At 38.6% G+C, this 17871-nt stretch overlaps 1 protein-coding gene across 1 annotated transcript; it reads left to right on the forward strand.

The window, feature by feature from the left end:
* Nucleotides 1-1811: 1811 nt before the first annotated feature.
* Nucleotides 1812-15381, forward strand: LOC128986075 (mucin-2-like). The gene is made up of 6 exons (XM_054406183.1): nt 1812-1871; nt 5533-5636; nt 6979-7120; nt 8886-8984; nt 9517-9615; nt 10736-15381. Exons 3-6 carry the CDS (start codon nt 7010-7012, stop codon nt 14870-14872), a joined length of 4446 nt encoding a protein of 1481 aa, XP_054262158.1. The 5' UTR covers nt 1812-1871; nt 5533-5636; nt 6979-7009; the 3' UTR covers nt 14873-15381.
* The last annotated feature ends 2490 nt before the right edge of the window (nt 15382-17871 follow it).

Consider the following 17871-nt stretch of genomic DNA (forward strand, 5'->3'; position numbering starts at 1 on the left):
AGCTGATGGTCTCGTACTCTATAAAATCAGAGGACCTGCTCAGAGCGCTGCCGGAGCTGTTGCAAGGCTCAGCGCTTCTATGGTACAGGAATTGCAAGGAGCTCCTGTATTCATTCGAAGCTTTTCGGCATCAATTTGAGATCCAGTTCCTTCCACCTGGTTATCAGAGGAATTTGGATGAGGAGATCCGGAAAAGGACACAGGGTGAAGGCGAGCACTTCCGGGACTACGTTGTTGCCATAAGTACCTTGCTTAGGCGTAGCGGTACGTTGTCGGAGCATGATAGATTGGACTTGATCTACAACAACATGCGACCTGAGTACAAACTCATGGTGCGAAGACGGGACTTCCGCAATCTGGCCGAGATGATTGAGTTGGCTGAAGATTATGAGGCCTATCTGAGAGAGAAGGCAGCCTTCCGGCCTCCACCTTTACCCAACGTAGCGCTGGTTTTGGAAACCGCCTACGTTCCCCGGAAGAAAGCTGAGAAGAATCTTGTGACTGTCACGTACGAAAGAAGTAGTTTTGAGAGACCGTCTCCTGAAGCCAAGTCAGTTGGGCAGCGGGTTGGCTCGTACTCGATCGAGGCTCGTGTACGAAGGCCCGCAATGACAAGGAAAGTGGCTGATGGTGTACGGTGCTTTAGGTGCCAGGAGACTGGTCACTTTGCCAAAGAATGTGGCAAGCCAAGGACCGTCTCCTGTTATGGGTGTGGGAAACCCGGTCTTACTGTGAACCAGTGTGGATGTCGTGCGGGAAACGGCAGGCCAGCTCAGACATCAGGAGGTCAACTGGGCAAGGCCACCGACAACGAACGACCTCAGAAGAGTGGTCCGAGTGGCTCGGAAAACTAAACAGCCTGGTTGGTGGAGTAGACGAGGACCGGCTAACTTTGGAATCTAGGCCCTTTGTTGAAGTTGTGCTGATGGGCAGCGTTTTCGTGGCGTTACTGGACACTGGGTCCGTCGTCAACTTGGTTGGGCGAGGAGTCGCCGAACATCTTCAACGCCAGGGGATAGAGCCATGTAAGAAGGCCACTCCTCTAAGGATGGCAGATGGGACACGGTCGAGGGCCGAGTATTTGTTTCGGTTAGCAGGAGAAGCTGCGGGAAGACGGTGGATAGGAGATGCCTTGTACGTCCCCACTCTCACCACAGACATGGTTCTGGGTATGGATGTCATCCGAGACCTCGGATTGGTGACATGTGGGACAAAGGTAGTAAGAATGGGCGTGGGTGATGACTGTTCTGGCCAAGGTGGCCGCATAGACAGTGTCAAAATTGGTGACGTAGACCCCGAAGGCCCTTGCAATGGAAATCCCCGTCTGGTTCCTGATGCCAAATCATTCTGCACCATGGTGGCTGGTAGTGGCAAGTAGAAGAGTTTTTCTTTGTTTTAAGTTTGAGACCTGTGGTGTAGGATTCACCATTGGGTTAGGGGTTAGAGTATTTTGTTTTGGCCGGAGTTCGAATATTTTTTTTTCTTTTTGGCCGTTTTCTTTTTTTTCATCCCGATGTAAGTGGGGGATGTAACGAGTTATTTTTCCTAGGGGGGTAAATTTTCGCTATTTGGCCGCGCACCGGTTGTTGAGGTAGGCAGGCGGCGGCGGCGAAGCTACCTAGCGCCCTTTGACCCGGCTTATCAGTTCCGATAAGCCTGGGATATCCTAGATCTTCAGGACAGTATAGGAGAAGGAGATTCGAGTCGTGGATCCCGGACAGTGAGGATAGTGTGGTGTCTTGTGGACGACTGGGATACGTCGGTGGTGTACGGTTTACGTAGAGAGTGGTGTACGTGACAGTGGTGTCGGAGTATGCTGGTGGTGTGATTGCGCCGAGTGTTGGTGTAAGTTGGGTACTGACCCACTTGTGGTGAGTGGACGACTTGATATTATTCGTTTGATAATATTAATATCTGGTTTTATTGCGAGAGTTAGAGTTGTAACCGTGCTGGTCAAAGCCTGACGATAGTTAGGATTTATTTATTAGTCAGGAATAATATTAAAGTATATTCCTGACGGTTCTGGGCAGGTGCTAGAGCGCAAATAATATAATTTAATTGACTGTAGTAGATATTATTTTGCGTTGTACCTAGAGTTAGTTATATTACTAATAACTCTGAGGCCCGACAAACCTAGGCTGCACGATTTAGCGTGCGTAGTTGGAAGCACGAGGCCAGTAGGCTAGTAGCTAGTTTTATTAGCCCATTAACAGAAGCCCAGCTAAGTAACATAAAGTTGGTAGTAGCAGTAGGGTTGGTATTGATTAATCATTTAATTATTTTAATTTAACCTGAACAGCTTGCTTAGTAATCCAACACGTTAGCTTGGTAGCTTGGATAGCGGAGTACCGGCTATCAGATAATATATTTATCTAGTGTTTGGAACGTATTTAATATTTATTTATCTGCTACTAAGTAGCTCAGTATTTTAATAGTGCAATTGCCATTTAGTTTTGCTTGTTTGGCTTGGTATTTATTGAGACCAGCTACTAGTGGTGTAGTCACTCTACCTATAGTGTACTTGTATATTATTATGTGGTACGATTATTGAGTGAACTGTTTGATTCTTAGCTTGGGCATTAGGGTTGTGTATTGGATTATAGTGGCCTAGTAGACCCCGCCTGGTGATAACACGCGTTGTGGTTTTTATTGGCAAGTCGTCGTGTAACTCACTGTGTTTTAGGCACTCTGGGCTTAACTATTGGATAGTTAGGATAGGACGAAGCCCGAGTTGCGTAGTCAGCAACGACCCCCTAGGAGTGTGGAGAATCGGCGTAGGCCTGGTAGTGATTATTGCACGTTTGTTTTGGTGACTTGTTTTTGACTTGTTCACAGTGCCCGTGTATGAGCCAGTCCTATACCGGTTAGACCCGGCTTTTGGCCTAGTGGTTTCCCTGACCTTATCGCAGACCCTGGAACTTTACCCAGCCATTGTAGGCTGAGCTATCCCCGGCAAACGGTTGCGATTGCGACTGCACTTTTAATATTTTTTTTCCCAGTGCAGAAAATCTCGTCGCAAATGTAAAAAAGTCAATAGATGTATTAATGCTTGTTTTATTGATTATAATTGTAATAATTCAAATTTGTTTTTACTACATCTTGTTATTCAGACACCTCTTCCAGAAGTGCATTGGTAGTTTTGACCAGGAAAATATTACAGTAGTTGGAATCTGATATTAACATCCAAAAAGGGCATTAAAGTATAAAAAAGAGAAAGGAAATTTAACATTCAAATTCAACTTTAGCCTACAACAAAAACATTGGTGTTCATTTTTCACCCTTACAATCGGTTTAAAGTATTTAAGTATAAAAAACAGTAACTATTTAAAAAACACGTGAGTATTAAAGTATAACATCAGGAGGGAAAATTTGACATTTAAATTCAACTGTGCAACATAAACATTGGTCTTCATTTCAACCCTTGCAATCGGTTAAAATCAGCTTTCTTTGCTGAAAATAATTTATGATTGTTAATACCAAGTATTCTTGATATGATTGTAATGTAACTGGAATGTAGGTCTTCCACCATTATTGGGACGATTTAGAGACGGCATTTTAATACTGGCCTTAATAAAACCATTCACCATTGGATACAGAAGATTTTGATGAAAAAGCTGGCTATAAATTTAACATGGGGATGGAATGTCTAGTTGTATTGATAGTCAAAGATAACCGTGGTTAAAAGTGTACTTCTATAAGTCCAGGTAATTAATTATTTACTTATTACGGTTATAACTGGACGTATGTATAGTCCGTGGCTTGGCAATCAAATAACAGTATTCATATAGGATAGGCTACTGTTATCAACATTTGAAATTACTGAATTGTTACCAAATTACTGTTTCACAAAATGCAGATTCCATTTCAGCCGAGCCATTAAAATGAGGATTTGCCGAACAATTATTAATATTACAGAATAGTATTTAATGATGTACAACTTTTCACATTTCATAAATTATATGTTAGTTTTGCTATGGGCAAAGGTCCAAATCCAAATGTTCTTTTCTTTTGGTTTTTATGTAGTAATTTGCTACAATCATTGACTTTATATAAAGTCAATGCTAGAATACAGTAGATGGTTTGTTAAGACCATATGCAAACATTTTTGGAATCGTTTCCCCATTTAACCAACTATTCCAAAAGATAAAAATTATATGGTGCATCACAAATAAACAACTCGATCACCTACCTATAACCTACACTTTACCTTCCTAATCTAACCTTACTTCAAAACATTTAATGTAGTCACGAGTACTCATAAACCCCGACCTACCTTCCCCACATGCCTAAATTAGATCAGTGTTCAATCTGCGTTTTATTAATAAGTGTAATAACTTACTGCACCGTCGATGTAATTCAACATAATATAATCTGTGATGTATTATCGGATTAAATATCGATTTCGATGTGGTTCGATATATCGCTTATTAAATCCTGATTTCTAACATTGGCTGTTTCTAATCAGCTGGCAACACAAATAGGTTCCCAAGAAAGTAGTCACTGGTCCGTATCCCTCCGCTCCTTGTTTATGCTCCGCGCATTGAGAAAGTAGTTCCGTATATTTTCTCGATTTTCAGTGAATTCCGCGCCTTAAAAAAATGTTGTAACGGCATTTTCTTGTTTATTAAAATCATAGGAATGGTTTAAAAACGTTTAAAAGAAAAGTATAGAAAGTTCAGAAATACCTTATGATTCTCTTGTTTACATTTTTCTTGTAAACAAAAAAACTGTCATAGCTACTTTAGTCCCATAAGCCTAATGTTAAAAATTTAAAAATTTAAGTTCGTTTTAAATTGCATTAGCATTATCTAATTGAAATTTGTTTGTTTACAAACCATCTCATTATTAGTCTAAGTAGTCTTGTTAAGTTTGGCTGAAATGTGTTCAGCCGTTATTGAGTGATGGTGTTATATTGTTTGCATTGAAGTTGATCCCAAAGAGCTTCGCTCGCTTCGCTCGCTCCGCTCAATCATATGACCAAATCACCAAATGTGGGCCAAATACGCCACATCTCCCCATATACATAGTATATGGAGAAAGTATTGTTTTTGTCAAAATTTTCATCCCATGAAACCCCCCATAAACCCCCAATCTCGTAGTCTAATCATGCTGATTAGCGAACTTGTATGAATAAACGTAGGTACAAAATTTAATCTAAATTAGTTAATGAGTGTGCTTGATCTAAATTTTTGCTTGAGCTGTCTCACTAACAGACATATATAGGTATATATTATACATATATGGATTTGAACGAATTGTGTTTTTGGCCTCTGGAGACATCAAAATTAAAAAGTAAATCGGTCCCTGGCCCAGATCTTACTATGAGACCTACGTTAATAGCTAGCTTATATAGATATGTAGATATGGGAAATTCGCTAAAACCATAACAAGTTTTTGTATTGTGAAATAGATTCTATAATATAAAAAAAATCTTATATTATAGTGTGACTTATTAAACTGATATTATACCGTGCAGCTGTGGGATTAATTCATCTGACAGGTTGTAGATATATTGTTTATTATTGTTTACAGGGCTTCATATTTTATAATGCCGATATTGGACAAATACCAGTCTGTAATGCAGTGATTATTAATAATCATCAGGTTCTTACTACAGCCAGCTGTATCTCATCTGCGTAAGTATTTTTTATAATTTTATAATAACACTAGCAGAGTACCCTAGCTTCATTCGCGGTTGGCGTATTTAAGTATGAAATGCTATACTCGTAATCTGTGTTTGCAATGGGGGAGGATAGGGCTTGAGAAAATTTGGTTCCTCAAATTTATGGTATGCTATAGTATAACACATCTACCATAGCCATAATTTTCTACCACTGCACCTAAACAATAGAAAAAAGTAAATAATCAAACATTCGCGCAGTATCACAAATTATTTATTAAATTAAAAACAAAAACATAACTGAAAACAATTCTACTCTGTCAGTTCTCATTGTGTATCACAGCTTCATTGTTGCTGCTTAGTTTAAATTAGCTCTTGTCATAAATGGAAAAAAATAATAGTGCTGCAACCTGTTGGCAACTGGCAAAATTATTTAATTCCTTTTAAATATGAATACTCATAAGAATAACATCGAAACTTTGAACTCCCGTTGGGCATAGCCCTATAGGATTTTCACAACTTTAATATGCCTATGTGTTTCTCAAGTTTATCAAGTACATCTCTGCAAAATGTCAGCTTAATCGGTCCAGAAGCTTTCACGTGATAGAACTTCAGAGTTATACCATTGACTATTGGATACTGAAGTTTTCTATTAATAGTCAAAGGTTATACACAAACATCCATACTTTCACATTTATAATATTAGTAGGATTAGTAGGATAGGATAATTTTGGTTTGGCTAAAGATAGATGACTAAAGACTAGGGAACATTACATATAAAGGGTGTCCCAGTAAGAACGCCGGATTTCAGGAGCGTTTTATGCTTATCTGTATTTCAATAGGAATTCCCAAATTATCAGCGATGTTACAGTATTAGGTCCCATTTGTAGTCATGAATCGCTACACGACGGATCAACGCGTGGTCATAGTTAAAGTGCACTACAAGTACGGAAAATGTTTCTCTGAAACGGTGCGGAAGCTGCGCGCTATTTTCGGCCAGGACAATGCACCAAATGAGTCATCTGTCCGAAGATTGATTTCTAAGTTCAAAGAAATTGGCTCAGTTTTGGACATTAAAAGACCAGTGTGCAGTCGGGCAGGTCGCTCCCTTGAAAATATTGAGGCTGTACATGATAGTGTAGAGGACAACGCAAGAACATCGATTCGTCGGCGTAGTAAGCAGTTATAGCTCGGAGCACAGTACAAAGAGTTTTGTGAAAGACCTACACAGGTTCCCTTACAAAGTTCAACTCACACAAGAGATCAAGCCAAGAGATCCTGTAATAATAATAAAGTAGTATAATTAATTTTCTTGAAAAGAAACAATGATGAATAAGTTGTTATTTACCTTATTTTAGGAACTCCTACTCTTTATCAGACCTCATCCTGATGGCAGGCACAGCAGATTTAGATACTGCTGACTTCTACAACTTCACTTCATCGCAAGAACATCCTGATTACAACAGTACTACTTACTACCATGACCTCATCATACTGCAGGTGATACGTAGCTTTGAAATAAGATGTGGAGTTGATAGAAATTTACTATGAATTACCAAGAGTTTCCAATTACAGTTTATACTAACGCTCATTCAACATTAAATCACAAAATAAACAGACGGTTTAAACCTATAGATATACTAGCGGAATACCCGTGCTTCACTAAGGAATTAATATTAATTCCTTAGTGTAACTAACATTAATAACTTAAATTAAATAAAAAAACTTAAAAATTAAACTTTCAAATTGGTTGAAATTTAAAATTAGTGTTTGTGCCAAAAACTGTTAGTCAACAATTCAGCTACAACCTGAGCTGCCCCAAACGATGTTGGTGTTATTTTAAAGCAGCTATTATAATGTCTCAGCCGGTCCATAAAGTGTATATGCTCAGGGTGGTTGCCCATGACCAGACTGCATAAAGGTTCAGGTAGGTACTGCAAAGGTATAAGCTGCACATTACCACCATTGCAGCACATATCCAGTGTGTTTCTTCTCTCCATTTTAAGGCCTCGTTGTACTTACATCTCAACGTCATGGTATCGCCACCCAGCTATCTCCTTCATTGTCTATTTTCGATCATATGTCATTGCTGATAGATTTTTCACCATTCATCGAATCCTTGGTGAATGTCTTTCAGGATGAGTTTCTTCATACTTTTTGCTTGCATTTTTCACCTGCTTTTTCCTTTGTTTGTCTGTGCACCTGCTATGCCGTTTACACCTTAATGTATTTTGTTGAGATTCCGGGATCGGCTGACATTCGGGAGAAACGGGCTCTTTTTGTAGCTCTTAAACATTAAAGTGTGGAACAAACTCGTCATTAACATTTAAAACCTCAGTGTCCATACTATGAAACGGGTTGAACAACTACAAAAATATTAACAGAACTAAGTTCTTACAAATTAAAATGCAATAAAAACTAAGTTTAATTCTACTTTCTTAAACACTGATACATATTAGAAGTTGATATTACTAAAATGCCACAACAAACTAGGTTAAATTCACTGACACACAACTATGATTTTTATATGGTTCGTTATAAAACGCCCCCATACACGGGAGAGCATGTTTGCGAGCCTGTTGGCGGACACGCTCGCGAACATGCTCGGTGTTTCCGACAGACGGTCGAGCATGCTCGCGAGCTTGCTTGCCGCCACCACACAGTACTCACTTCTCTCGTGCTGTGACAGCCCGACCAGCCGAGCGCCGAGCCCAGTATGCTCGCCGGTACGAAGGCTTGCAGACCCCACACACGAGCGAGCATGTTCACCGCCAACACCATCACGAACATGCTCGCGAACATGTTTGCCCGTGTATGGGAAGCCCAACCTTAGTAAACTTTATTCTAACAGCTGATGGTTAAATAAATTGCAGGCAAAAATGTAAACAAAAACTCAAAACAAATTATTGTTCCTTTATGAACTCCATGCTAACTTTGACCTTCTGTCATATTCTTGGCCTGTCAAAAGGTTTGGATAGTCATAGTTCTCTAAGTAGATAATTATTGTTATAATTCACATGTGTAAATTACTGTACATGAATAGTACTACCTAAAACTAAAACCAAGGCTTTAACTAAGATAAAACTACTTTCAAATCCTCCAAAGAACTCTAATATGTTTATCAACTGTACATTTTTTCTTTGTTTGTTATTATACTGTAGCGTAGCCTCCTCTATACAAGGATGCGCCGAGACAAAAGTGGTGTTAATGACGTTTTTATTAATTTAAAATAACTACGTAATATAGCTATATATTTTTGTTGTAGACAGAAAGGGACTTCAAAATCTCTAAAAATTTGTCAGCTGTTGATCTCACGCAATCTACCTCTTACGAAAACTGTTACATAAGCAGCTGGTCTATAAACGTAAGTATTTCTCTTAATCAATACTTATTTGTGTTGTTTTTTAACCATTGGTTATATCTGAAGAAACTTTCAATGAGGTATAGAAGAGTTGGTATCATAAAAAAAAACTTGAACTAAATTTTGAGACCGAGAGGCAAACCACTAGGCTAGCAACACCCAATGTTCATGATTATTGATTTGATTGAGTTTGGGTGGACTTTGTCTTAAGACATATGAAAAAAAAAAATTTGAATAAATCACACATACTGTTGCTGCAGTCTGAAATGGAAATTAAATATCTAGTTACATTGTCAATGTCACACATAAACTACACACAATTATTTCTCACAAATTTAGGTCCATATCAAAACCGTACCGAGCTTGTTTTATTTTTTGTATCAAGTTTTTTCTTAGGGAGGTTGATGGCCTCCCCTAGCCCCCTCTGTGTAGGCCCATGTCCTGAATGTATGCAATTAATTAAACAAAACTGAGGATATGTACCTAACAAAAATTTGCTTAAATTATAACCATTATGATTTTTTTTTTTTTTTAGGATACGGTGTCAGAGTTACTATACAGCCAAGTGTCTGTGAACTCGCATTGTCAAACCGATACCAACCAAATTTTCTGTGCAGGAGATGTGTCTGATGTGGTAGGTTAATTTCATCACCATTTAGCTTATTTTGATATCTCTTAAAGTTTTTGAATAAAACAGCTGGCACACTTATATCAATCACCCTGTATAAGACCGCCCAGGCCCCCTAAATGTTAGGCGGGGTGAAGGGGCGTGATTGTCGGGAAATGCCTAGAAGCGTTTTTTAGAAAGTTTTATTCCTGACCATGGATATTCTTGCAAATATTTGCTAGATCCGTTTTCGAGTTGTAGAAGCTAAAAAAAGCGTTAGGTAGTTTCGGAAGTGGAGGGGGGGGGGTTATAAATAGAGCTATAAAAATTGTCGGTACCGATTTACTTTTTCCTTTTTGATGTCCCCAGAGGCCAAAAACACCATTCGTTCAAATTTTCATGTGTATATATGATAACTTGAGTAATTTTTGTCTAATTTTGTTGACGGTGTAAGGCAGGATAAACTTGAATGAGTTCGCGAACCAGCATGATCGGACCATTGGAACGAGGTTTTACGAGGGTAAAAAATTGTTTCTCTCATTATTGACCCTCAAAACACAAAATTTTCCAATTTCTCTCTAGACCTTTTTAAAAGGCTAGAATAACAAATAGTATATCAAACGGTTTTTGTACAGTTATTAGTAACGGAAAATTTTAAAATTGTATTTATTTAATTTTAAAATTCTAAAAATTGTTAATTTAAAATTCCCATGTTACTCTTATGGAGAATATTGTAAAATGTTGTAATTTGCTTGTTTATGGAACTTGTTTAGGTACTCGTTAAACCTAATGTTATTTAAATAGATTAAATTGAAAATCAATTCAGACAAATGGAAGTTTGATTAGTTGGTAGGTTTGCTGCAGGGGTATTTAACTAAAAAAAAAAACATTTAAAAACCTAAAAATGTGGGGTTTTTAGGTTTTTAAACACAACCATAAGATCTCATGACCCAATCTTGGCCATGGGTAGAATCTATCTTTCTTGTCAACATTCGCCCAAGCTGTCCACCAATTACTCAAAGTGGTTAACAATTAATTGTAAATTTTTGTTTTATAGTCCTTTCACATTCAAAATATTACCTAAAAACAACCAAGCCATAAAAATATCTAAAAATATTAAATATTTATAGTTTTCATTATGTTGCAGGATGACAGAGGGAGTCCTCTTGTGTGCAATGGAGTGCTCAAAGGAATCATACCAGGTGTACCAGATATTGGACTCTTTACCAACATATCTACAAACTATAATTGGATAGTCAATCCATCATCATCAACAACAACATCTACCACTGAAAAAACCACCACAACATCAACCAGACTACCAACTACCACAACATCTACACCTGAACCAACTACCACAACATCTACAACTACACCAACTACCACAACATCTACAGCTATGCCAACTACCACAGCATCTACAGCTACACCAACCATCTTAACATCTACAGCTGAACCAATTACCACAACATCTACATCTACAGCTACAGCTACACCAACTACCACAACATCTACAGCTATGCCAACTACCACAGCATCTACAGCTACACCAACCATCTTAACATCTACAGCTGAACCAATTACCACAACATCTACATCTACAGCTACAGCTACACCAACTACCACAACATCTACAGCTATGCCAACTACCACAACATCTACAGCTACACCAACCACATCAACATCTACAGCTGAACCAATTACCACAACATCCACATCTACAGCGACACCAACTACCACACCATCTACAGCTATACCAACTACCACAACATCTACAGCTATGCCAACTACCACAGCATCTACAGCTACACCAACCATCTTAACATCTACAGCTGAACCAATTACCACAACATCTACATCTACAGCTACAGCTACACCAACTACCACAACATCTACAGCTATGCCAACTACCACAACGTCTACAGCTACACCAACCACCTCAACATCTACAGCTGAACCAATTACCACAACATCCACATCTACAGCGACACCAACTACCACACCATCTACAGCTATACCAACTACCACACCATCTACAGCTATACCAACTACCACACCATCTACAGCTACACCAACTACCACAACATCTACAGCTATGCCAACTACCACAACGTCTACAGCTACACCAACCACCTCAACATCTACAGCTGAACCAATTACCACAACATCCACATCTACAGCGACACCAACTACCACACCATCTACAGCTATACCAACTACCACAACGTCTACAGCTACACCAACCACCTCAACATCTACAGCTGAACCAATTACCACAACATCCACATCTACAGCGACACCAACTACCACAACATCTACAGCGACACCAACTACCACACCATCTACAGCTATACCAACTACCACAACATCTACAGCTATGCCAACTACCACAGCATCTACAGCTACACCAACCACATCAACAACAACATCTACCACTGAAAAAACAACCACAACATCAACCAGACTACCAACTACCACAACATCAACAACAACATCTACCACTGAAAAAACAACCACAACATCAACCAGACTACCAACTACCACAACATCTACACCTGAACCAACTACCACAACATCTACAGCTATGCCAACTACCACAATATCTACAGCTACACCAACCACATCAACATCTACATCTGAACCAATTACCACAACATCTACATCTACAGCTACACCAACTACCACAACATCTACAGCTACGCCAACTTCCACAACATCTACAGCTACACAAACCACATCAACATCTACATCTGAACCAATAACTACAACATCTACAGCGGAACCAATTACCATAACATCGACAGCTACACCAACTACCTCAACATCTACAGCTACACCAACTACCACAACAACTACAGCTACAACAACCACATCAACATCTACAGCTACGCCAACTACCACAACATTTACAGCTACATCAACTACCACAACATCTACAGCTACACCAACCACCTCAACATCTACAACTGAACCAATTACCACAACATATACATCTACAGCTACAGCTACACCAACTACCACAACATCTACAGCTATGCCAACTACCACAACATCTACAGCTACACCAACTACCACAACAACTACAGCTACAACAACCACATCAACATCTACAGCTGAAACAACTACCACAACATCTACAGCTACATCAACTACCTCAACATCTACACCTGAAACAAGTACCACATCATCTACAGCTATACCAACCACCTCAACATCTACAGCTGAACCAATTACCACAACATCTACATCTACAGCTACAGCTACACCAACTACCACAACATCTACAGCTATGCCAACTACCACAACATCTACAGCTACACCAACCACATCAACATCTACATCTGAACCAATTACCACAACATCTACAGCTACACAAACCACATCAACATCTACATCTGAACCAATAACTACAACATCTACAGCGGAACCAATTACCATAACGTCGACAGCTATACCAACTACCTCAACATCTACAGCTACACCAACTACCACAACATCTACAGCTACACCAAATACCTCAACATCTACACCTGAAACAAGTACCATAACATCTACAGCTGAACCAATTACCACATCATCTACAGCCACGCCAACTACCACAAAACCTACAGCTACACCAACCACCTCAACATCTACAGCTGAACCAATCACCACAACATCTACATCTACAGCTACACCAACTACCACAGCATCTACAGCTACACCAACAACCACAACATCTACAGCTACACCAACCACCTCAACATCTACAGCTGAACCAATAACTACAACATCTACAGCTGAACCAATAACCACAACGTCTACAGCTACACCGACTATCACAACATCTACAGCTACACCAACTACCACAACATCAACAGCTACACCAACTACCACAACATCTACAGCTACTCCAACTACCACAACATCTACAGCTACACCAACCACATCAACATCAACAGTTGAACCAATTACTACAACATATTCAACTGAACCAATTACCACAACATCTACAGCTGAACCAATTACCACAACATCTACAGCTGAACCAATTACCACAACATCTACAGCTGAACCAATTACCACAACATCTACAGCTACACCAACTACCACAACATCTGCAGCTACACCAACTGCCATAACATCTACAGCTACACCAACTACAATAACATCTACAGCTATACCAACTACCTCAACATCTACAGCTTCCCCAACTACCACAAAATCCACAACAATACCAATCACCTCAACATCTACAGCTGAACCAATTACCTCATCATCTACAACTCTATCAACCACCACAATATCTACCACCATACCAACTGCCACAACATCCATAACGCTACCAACCACCGCTACATCTAGACATCCTGATATCTCGACAATAACATCTTCTGGAACACCTATGTCATCTACATCTGAAACAATTTCAACTGATGTCTTTACTTCAAGTCCTGATGTCTCAACATTGTCATCTTCTGTAACACCTACAACTACAGATATGTCGTCCACATCTGAAACAATTTCAACTGATGTCTTTACTTCAAGTCCTGATATCTCAACATTGTCATCCTCTGTAACACCTATAACTACAGATATGGCATCCACATCTGAAACAATTTCAACTGATGTCTTTAGCTCAAGTACTGATATCTCAACATTGACATCTTCTGTAACACCTATAACTACAGATATGTCATCCACATCTGAAACAATTTCCACTGATGTCTTTAGCTCAAGTACTGATGTCTCAACATTGACATCTTCTGTAACACCTATAACTACAGATATGTCATCCACATCTGAAACAATTTCCACTGATGTCTTTAGCTCAAGTACTGATGTATCAACATTGACATCTTCTGTAACACCTATAACTACAGACATTTCATCCACATCTGAAACAATCTCCACTGATATATTTAGCTCAAGTCCTGATGTCAGTACAACCACATCTTCAACAACATCAGTAACAGACTCATCACTAACAATTACGACAGGCACAACTTCAAATACAACCGTACCAACTGTTACAAGGGGAACGACTACTTCAAACATGCCTGTTTCTACCACAGATTCTACTATAATTACCAGCATATTACCTACAACAAGCCTGGAGACATCTGTGACTGCAACAACTTTAAGTTCGGTGGAATCGACTAGTGCTTCTCCTACGACATCATCAAAAACAAATTTTTGGGAGAGATATGCTGTAAAAGAAATAGTTATTGTTGGGGCCTTAACGTGTGTTTCAGTGTTTTCTATTTTATATTGTTTTATTAAATTATTACCACCAATTACATAATTTTAAAAATTATATTCTAAATTATTCAGATGGTAACCACCGAAGGCGTGAACAATTTCTACAATGTCTGTATGCAAAATTTGGTTGTTGGCCACATTTTTAGACCCAATCTGAAGAAAAAAACTTTGTGCGAAACACAAATATTTTGTTTAACAAAAACATATAGTCTCATTGCTCTCTCTGAGAAACATATATTAGTTCAGGTTCTATGTGAATTCTATGTGATTTTCTAGTATTAATACTTAAAATATAAATGTAAACGAAATTATAAGTCTAGTCTTGGTAACAGAAATGCAAATCGGAATTTTGCTTATTAGTGTCATGACACTCAGCCTATTTGAAATGCTTTCTTTTCTAATGTAGTGTGCATTTCATAAAGGATCTCACTAATTCAAAATGTCTTTAATATCCCAAAGAAAATACCTCACTCAATCTACAATTAATTCAATTAGTGAATTAAGTTTATTTTATATTTACTTAATATTTAATTGCTGTTAATTGTAAATAACTCTGCTTTTATATTTTGGATAAATTAAAGTATTTTTAATTTTGTAGAAATGTATTTTTTTTACATACCATTATTTATTTTATTTACCTAATCTTTATGGGTTACATTTTTTTATTATTTTTTTCATAAAAATAAACATAAGTTAGAATCACATTGTACATTGACTATGTTTGAGTCAAAACATAGTCATGTACAATGTGATTCTAACGTATGTCTATTTATATAAAAAAAAACAATAAAAAAACAGTGTCCTATATACAAAAATAATCTACAAAAAATTCTAAACAAGAATGGCTTCCTTCATACTTTTGATAGAGTAAACCGTTACAGAGTTACAAAATCTTAAAATTGACATTTTTCAACCATAACACTTTAAAAATTCCGGAGGCAGCTAAATATTTTAAAAAATAATATAGATATAGAGCTACAAAACTTGGAACAAAGTCCCTGGACATCAAAATAATTTTAGTTTATTGTTTAGTGATTTTATTACTACCTTCTCAGGAGAACATCTGCTAGGAATCAGAATAAAATCTTAAAGGTATAAGTGTCATTCATAACAAACCATTTTCCAGCTGGTTTTAAACAGTCTTTTTGCTGTACTCGCCACAGTACCCCCTAGCTGCTAATGATTTAACTTAAGAAAGTCATGATACTTGAAATCAAACGGGAAAGCGTACATGTCATTCAGATTTTGTTTGAATCGCTCAATCAATTTAATGGACTTGAAACTAGTCATGGATGGTTGGTTGAGATCTTTAGGATCATCCATGACTCATTGATCATAACTTCCTGTCATATTTTATGCACATCCATTGTTCTTGTACTCAGTAAAAAAATATGCCGGTTTGAGTCGATCCATTGCAACTGTGATATTGCTACCCTTAAACACCACATTGGCAGTCTTGGTAGTTCTGGTGATAATGAGGTAAGGACGAGAGTATATAGAGGTTGGAGAGCTCCCTTGGGGATGTCAGTCAGCACAAAGACATCTGAGCAAGTAGTAAGGTGCCACCATGCCTAGTTCTACTGATTGGACGCATCAGGTTGTTTAAGTGAAAACGTAGGCTCTTCACGAAGTTTGGTGGATCCAGTTGATAATCATCATGGCTTTGTGTCATAAATTCTCCAGGAAGTCGTAGAGGTTGACCCTGTACCACACACTACAGGAATATTGCAGTTTGATATTACTGTCAGAAGTATGTGTTTTCTGTTTTGGTACACAAGTTCTGCAGAGGAAGCTTGCATATCTGCACGCCAAACACATCTCTGATCCCCATCAGGATCACTGGCAATACCTCGAGTCCATTGGCAGCAGGATGATAGGCCAGTTGTTCGCAGACAGGTTGATCCGGTTAACTTTGTTTACTTTGCTGAAAAAGAGACTATTCAAATTGTTTACATTGATCCATATGGTTATTCACAAAGGTGTAAAAACCTTGAAATCCAGTTTGTGAACAATGTGTGAGGTATAGTTTCAGATTCTATGTTCACAAGTGGAACTGCTTCAGGCCAACGGCCAACGTAAAAATCTGTCAACACAAGTCAAACAATCCCTGTTAACTTCAGTTGTAAATGTATTACAAAGTGAGTTTTAATTGTCCCCCACTCCACAACTTTTTTCAACATTTTTTCAAACATCAATCCCACTACCACTTCCAAACATTGTTGGGTAGTAAGTTCTGTACTTAATTTGACAAGGTGGTTATTTCCGGCCGCCGTCTTGGATTCACCATCTTGGATGAAAAATCTTTTTTCTGATGTAAATAAAGGTGGGGTTGTGACCCACCTTTGCGGCGACCTTAGGTTCATCAATTTAAATTTGAATTAATAAGACGAGAATTAATGGGCTGGTGTCACCTCTCTGCCATATTATCTTCTGGGAAGTTTGGCGATAAACACTACTTGCGACGTTGCCAATTCTATCAGGCCGCTGCCTGGAGTTAGGTGGTTGTGCCCCACCCAAGGCCGCCTTTAACTCCAGGCCGCGGCCTTCGAAGTGGCAACGTCGCAAGTGGTGTTGTAAGGCCGGTGACACACTATCCCGTTTTGCAGGACCTGTTAAACGGGACCCGTTTCACAGGATGATTCAAACTCATGGGTTTTAATGGGAGCTGTCACATTGATGCGGTTGCGGCGCGTCGACGGGATGCACTGCAAGGTGCTGCCGCGTAGCAGGACGACCGGACGACGGGATGAAAAGATAAATACATGCAGTTAAATGAGAGCTGTCACACTGTCCTGTTTTGCCGCGCGCGTTTAGCATGTTCGACAAGGACAACATTTATGCAATTTAAATTAATCTACCAATTAATTATTAATCTGACCCTAAAAACACACAATTTCACATTTTCTTTCAAAACCATTTTGTAGAGATTAAAAAACAAATAATTTTTCCTACAGTCACCTGACAAAGTTGGCTTCCTTGTACTGTTTATAGTACATAAAGCTGCTAATTGCTGCATATTTATACTTTGCCGTACGGTTTATA

This window comes from Macrosteles quadrilineatus, unplaced genomic scaffold (genome assembly GCF_028750875.1).
Source record: "Macrosteles quadrilineatus isolate MER2022 unplaced genomic scaffold, UCM_ALF_1.0 Scaffold_2__2_contigs__length_208266976, whole genome shotgun sequence".
Taxonomy (NCBI): Eukaryota; Metazoa; Arthropoda; class Insecta; order Hemiptera; family Cicadellidae; genus Macrosteles; species Macrosteles quadrilineatus.

What these genes read in the sequence shown, in the direction of transcription:
- LOC128986075 (XM_054406183.1), top strand. Translation starts at nt 7,010, where the DNA reads ATGGCAGGCACAGCAGATTTAGATACTGCTGACTTCTACAACTTCACT. An exon ending in ATGACCTCATCATACTGCAG is followed by an intron (nt 7,121 to 8,885) that starts GTGATACGTAGC and finishes TTTTTGTTGTAG; the next exon opens with ACAGAAAGGGACTTCAAAAT. An exon ending in CAGGAGATGTGTCTGATGTG is followed by an intron (nt 9,616 to 10,735) that starts GTAGGTTAATTT and finishes ATTATGTTGCAG; the next exon opens with GATGACAGAGGGAGTCCTCT.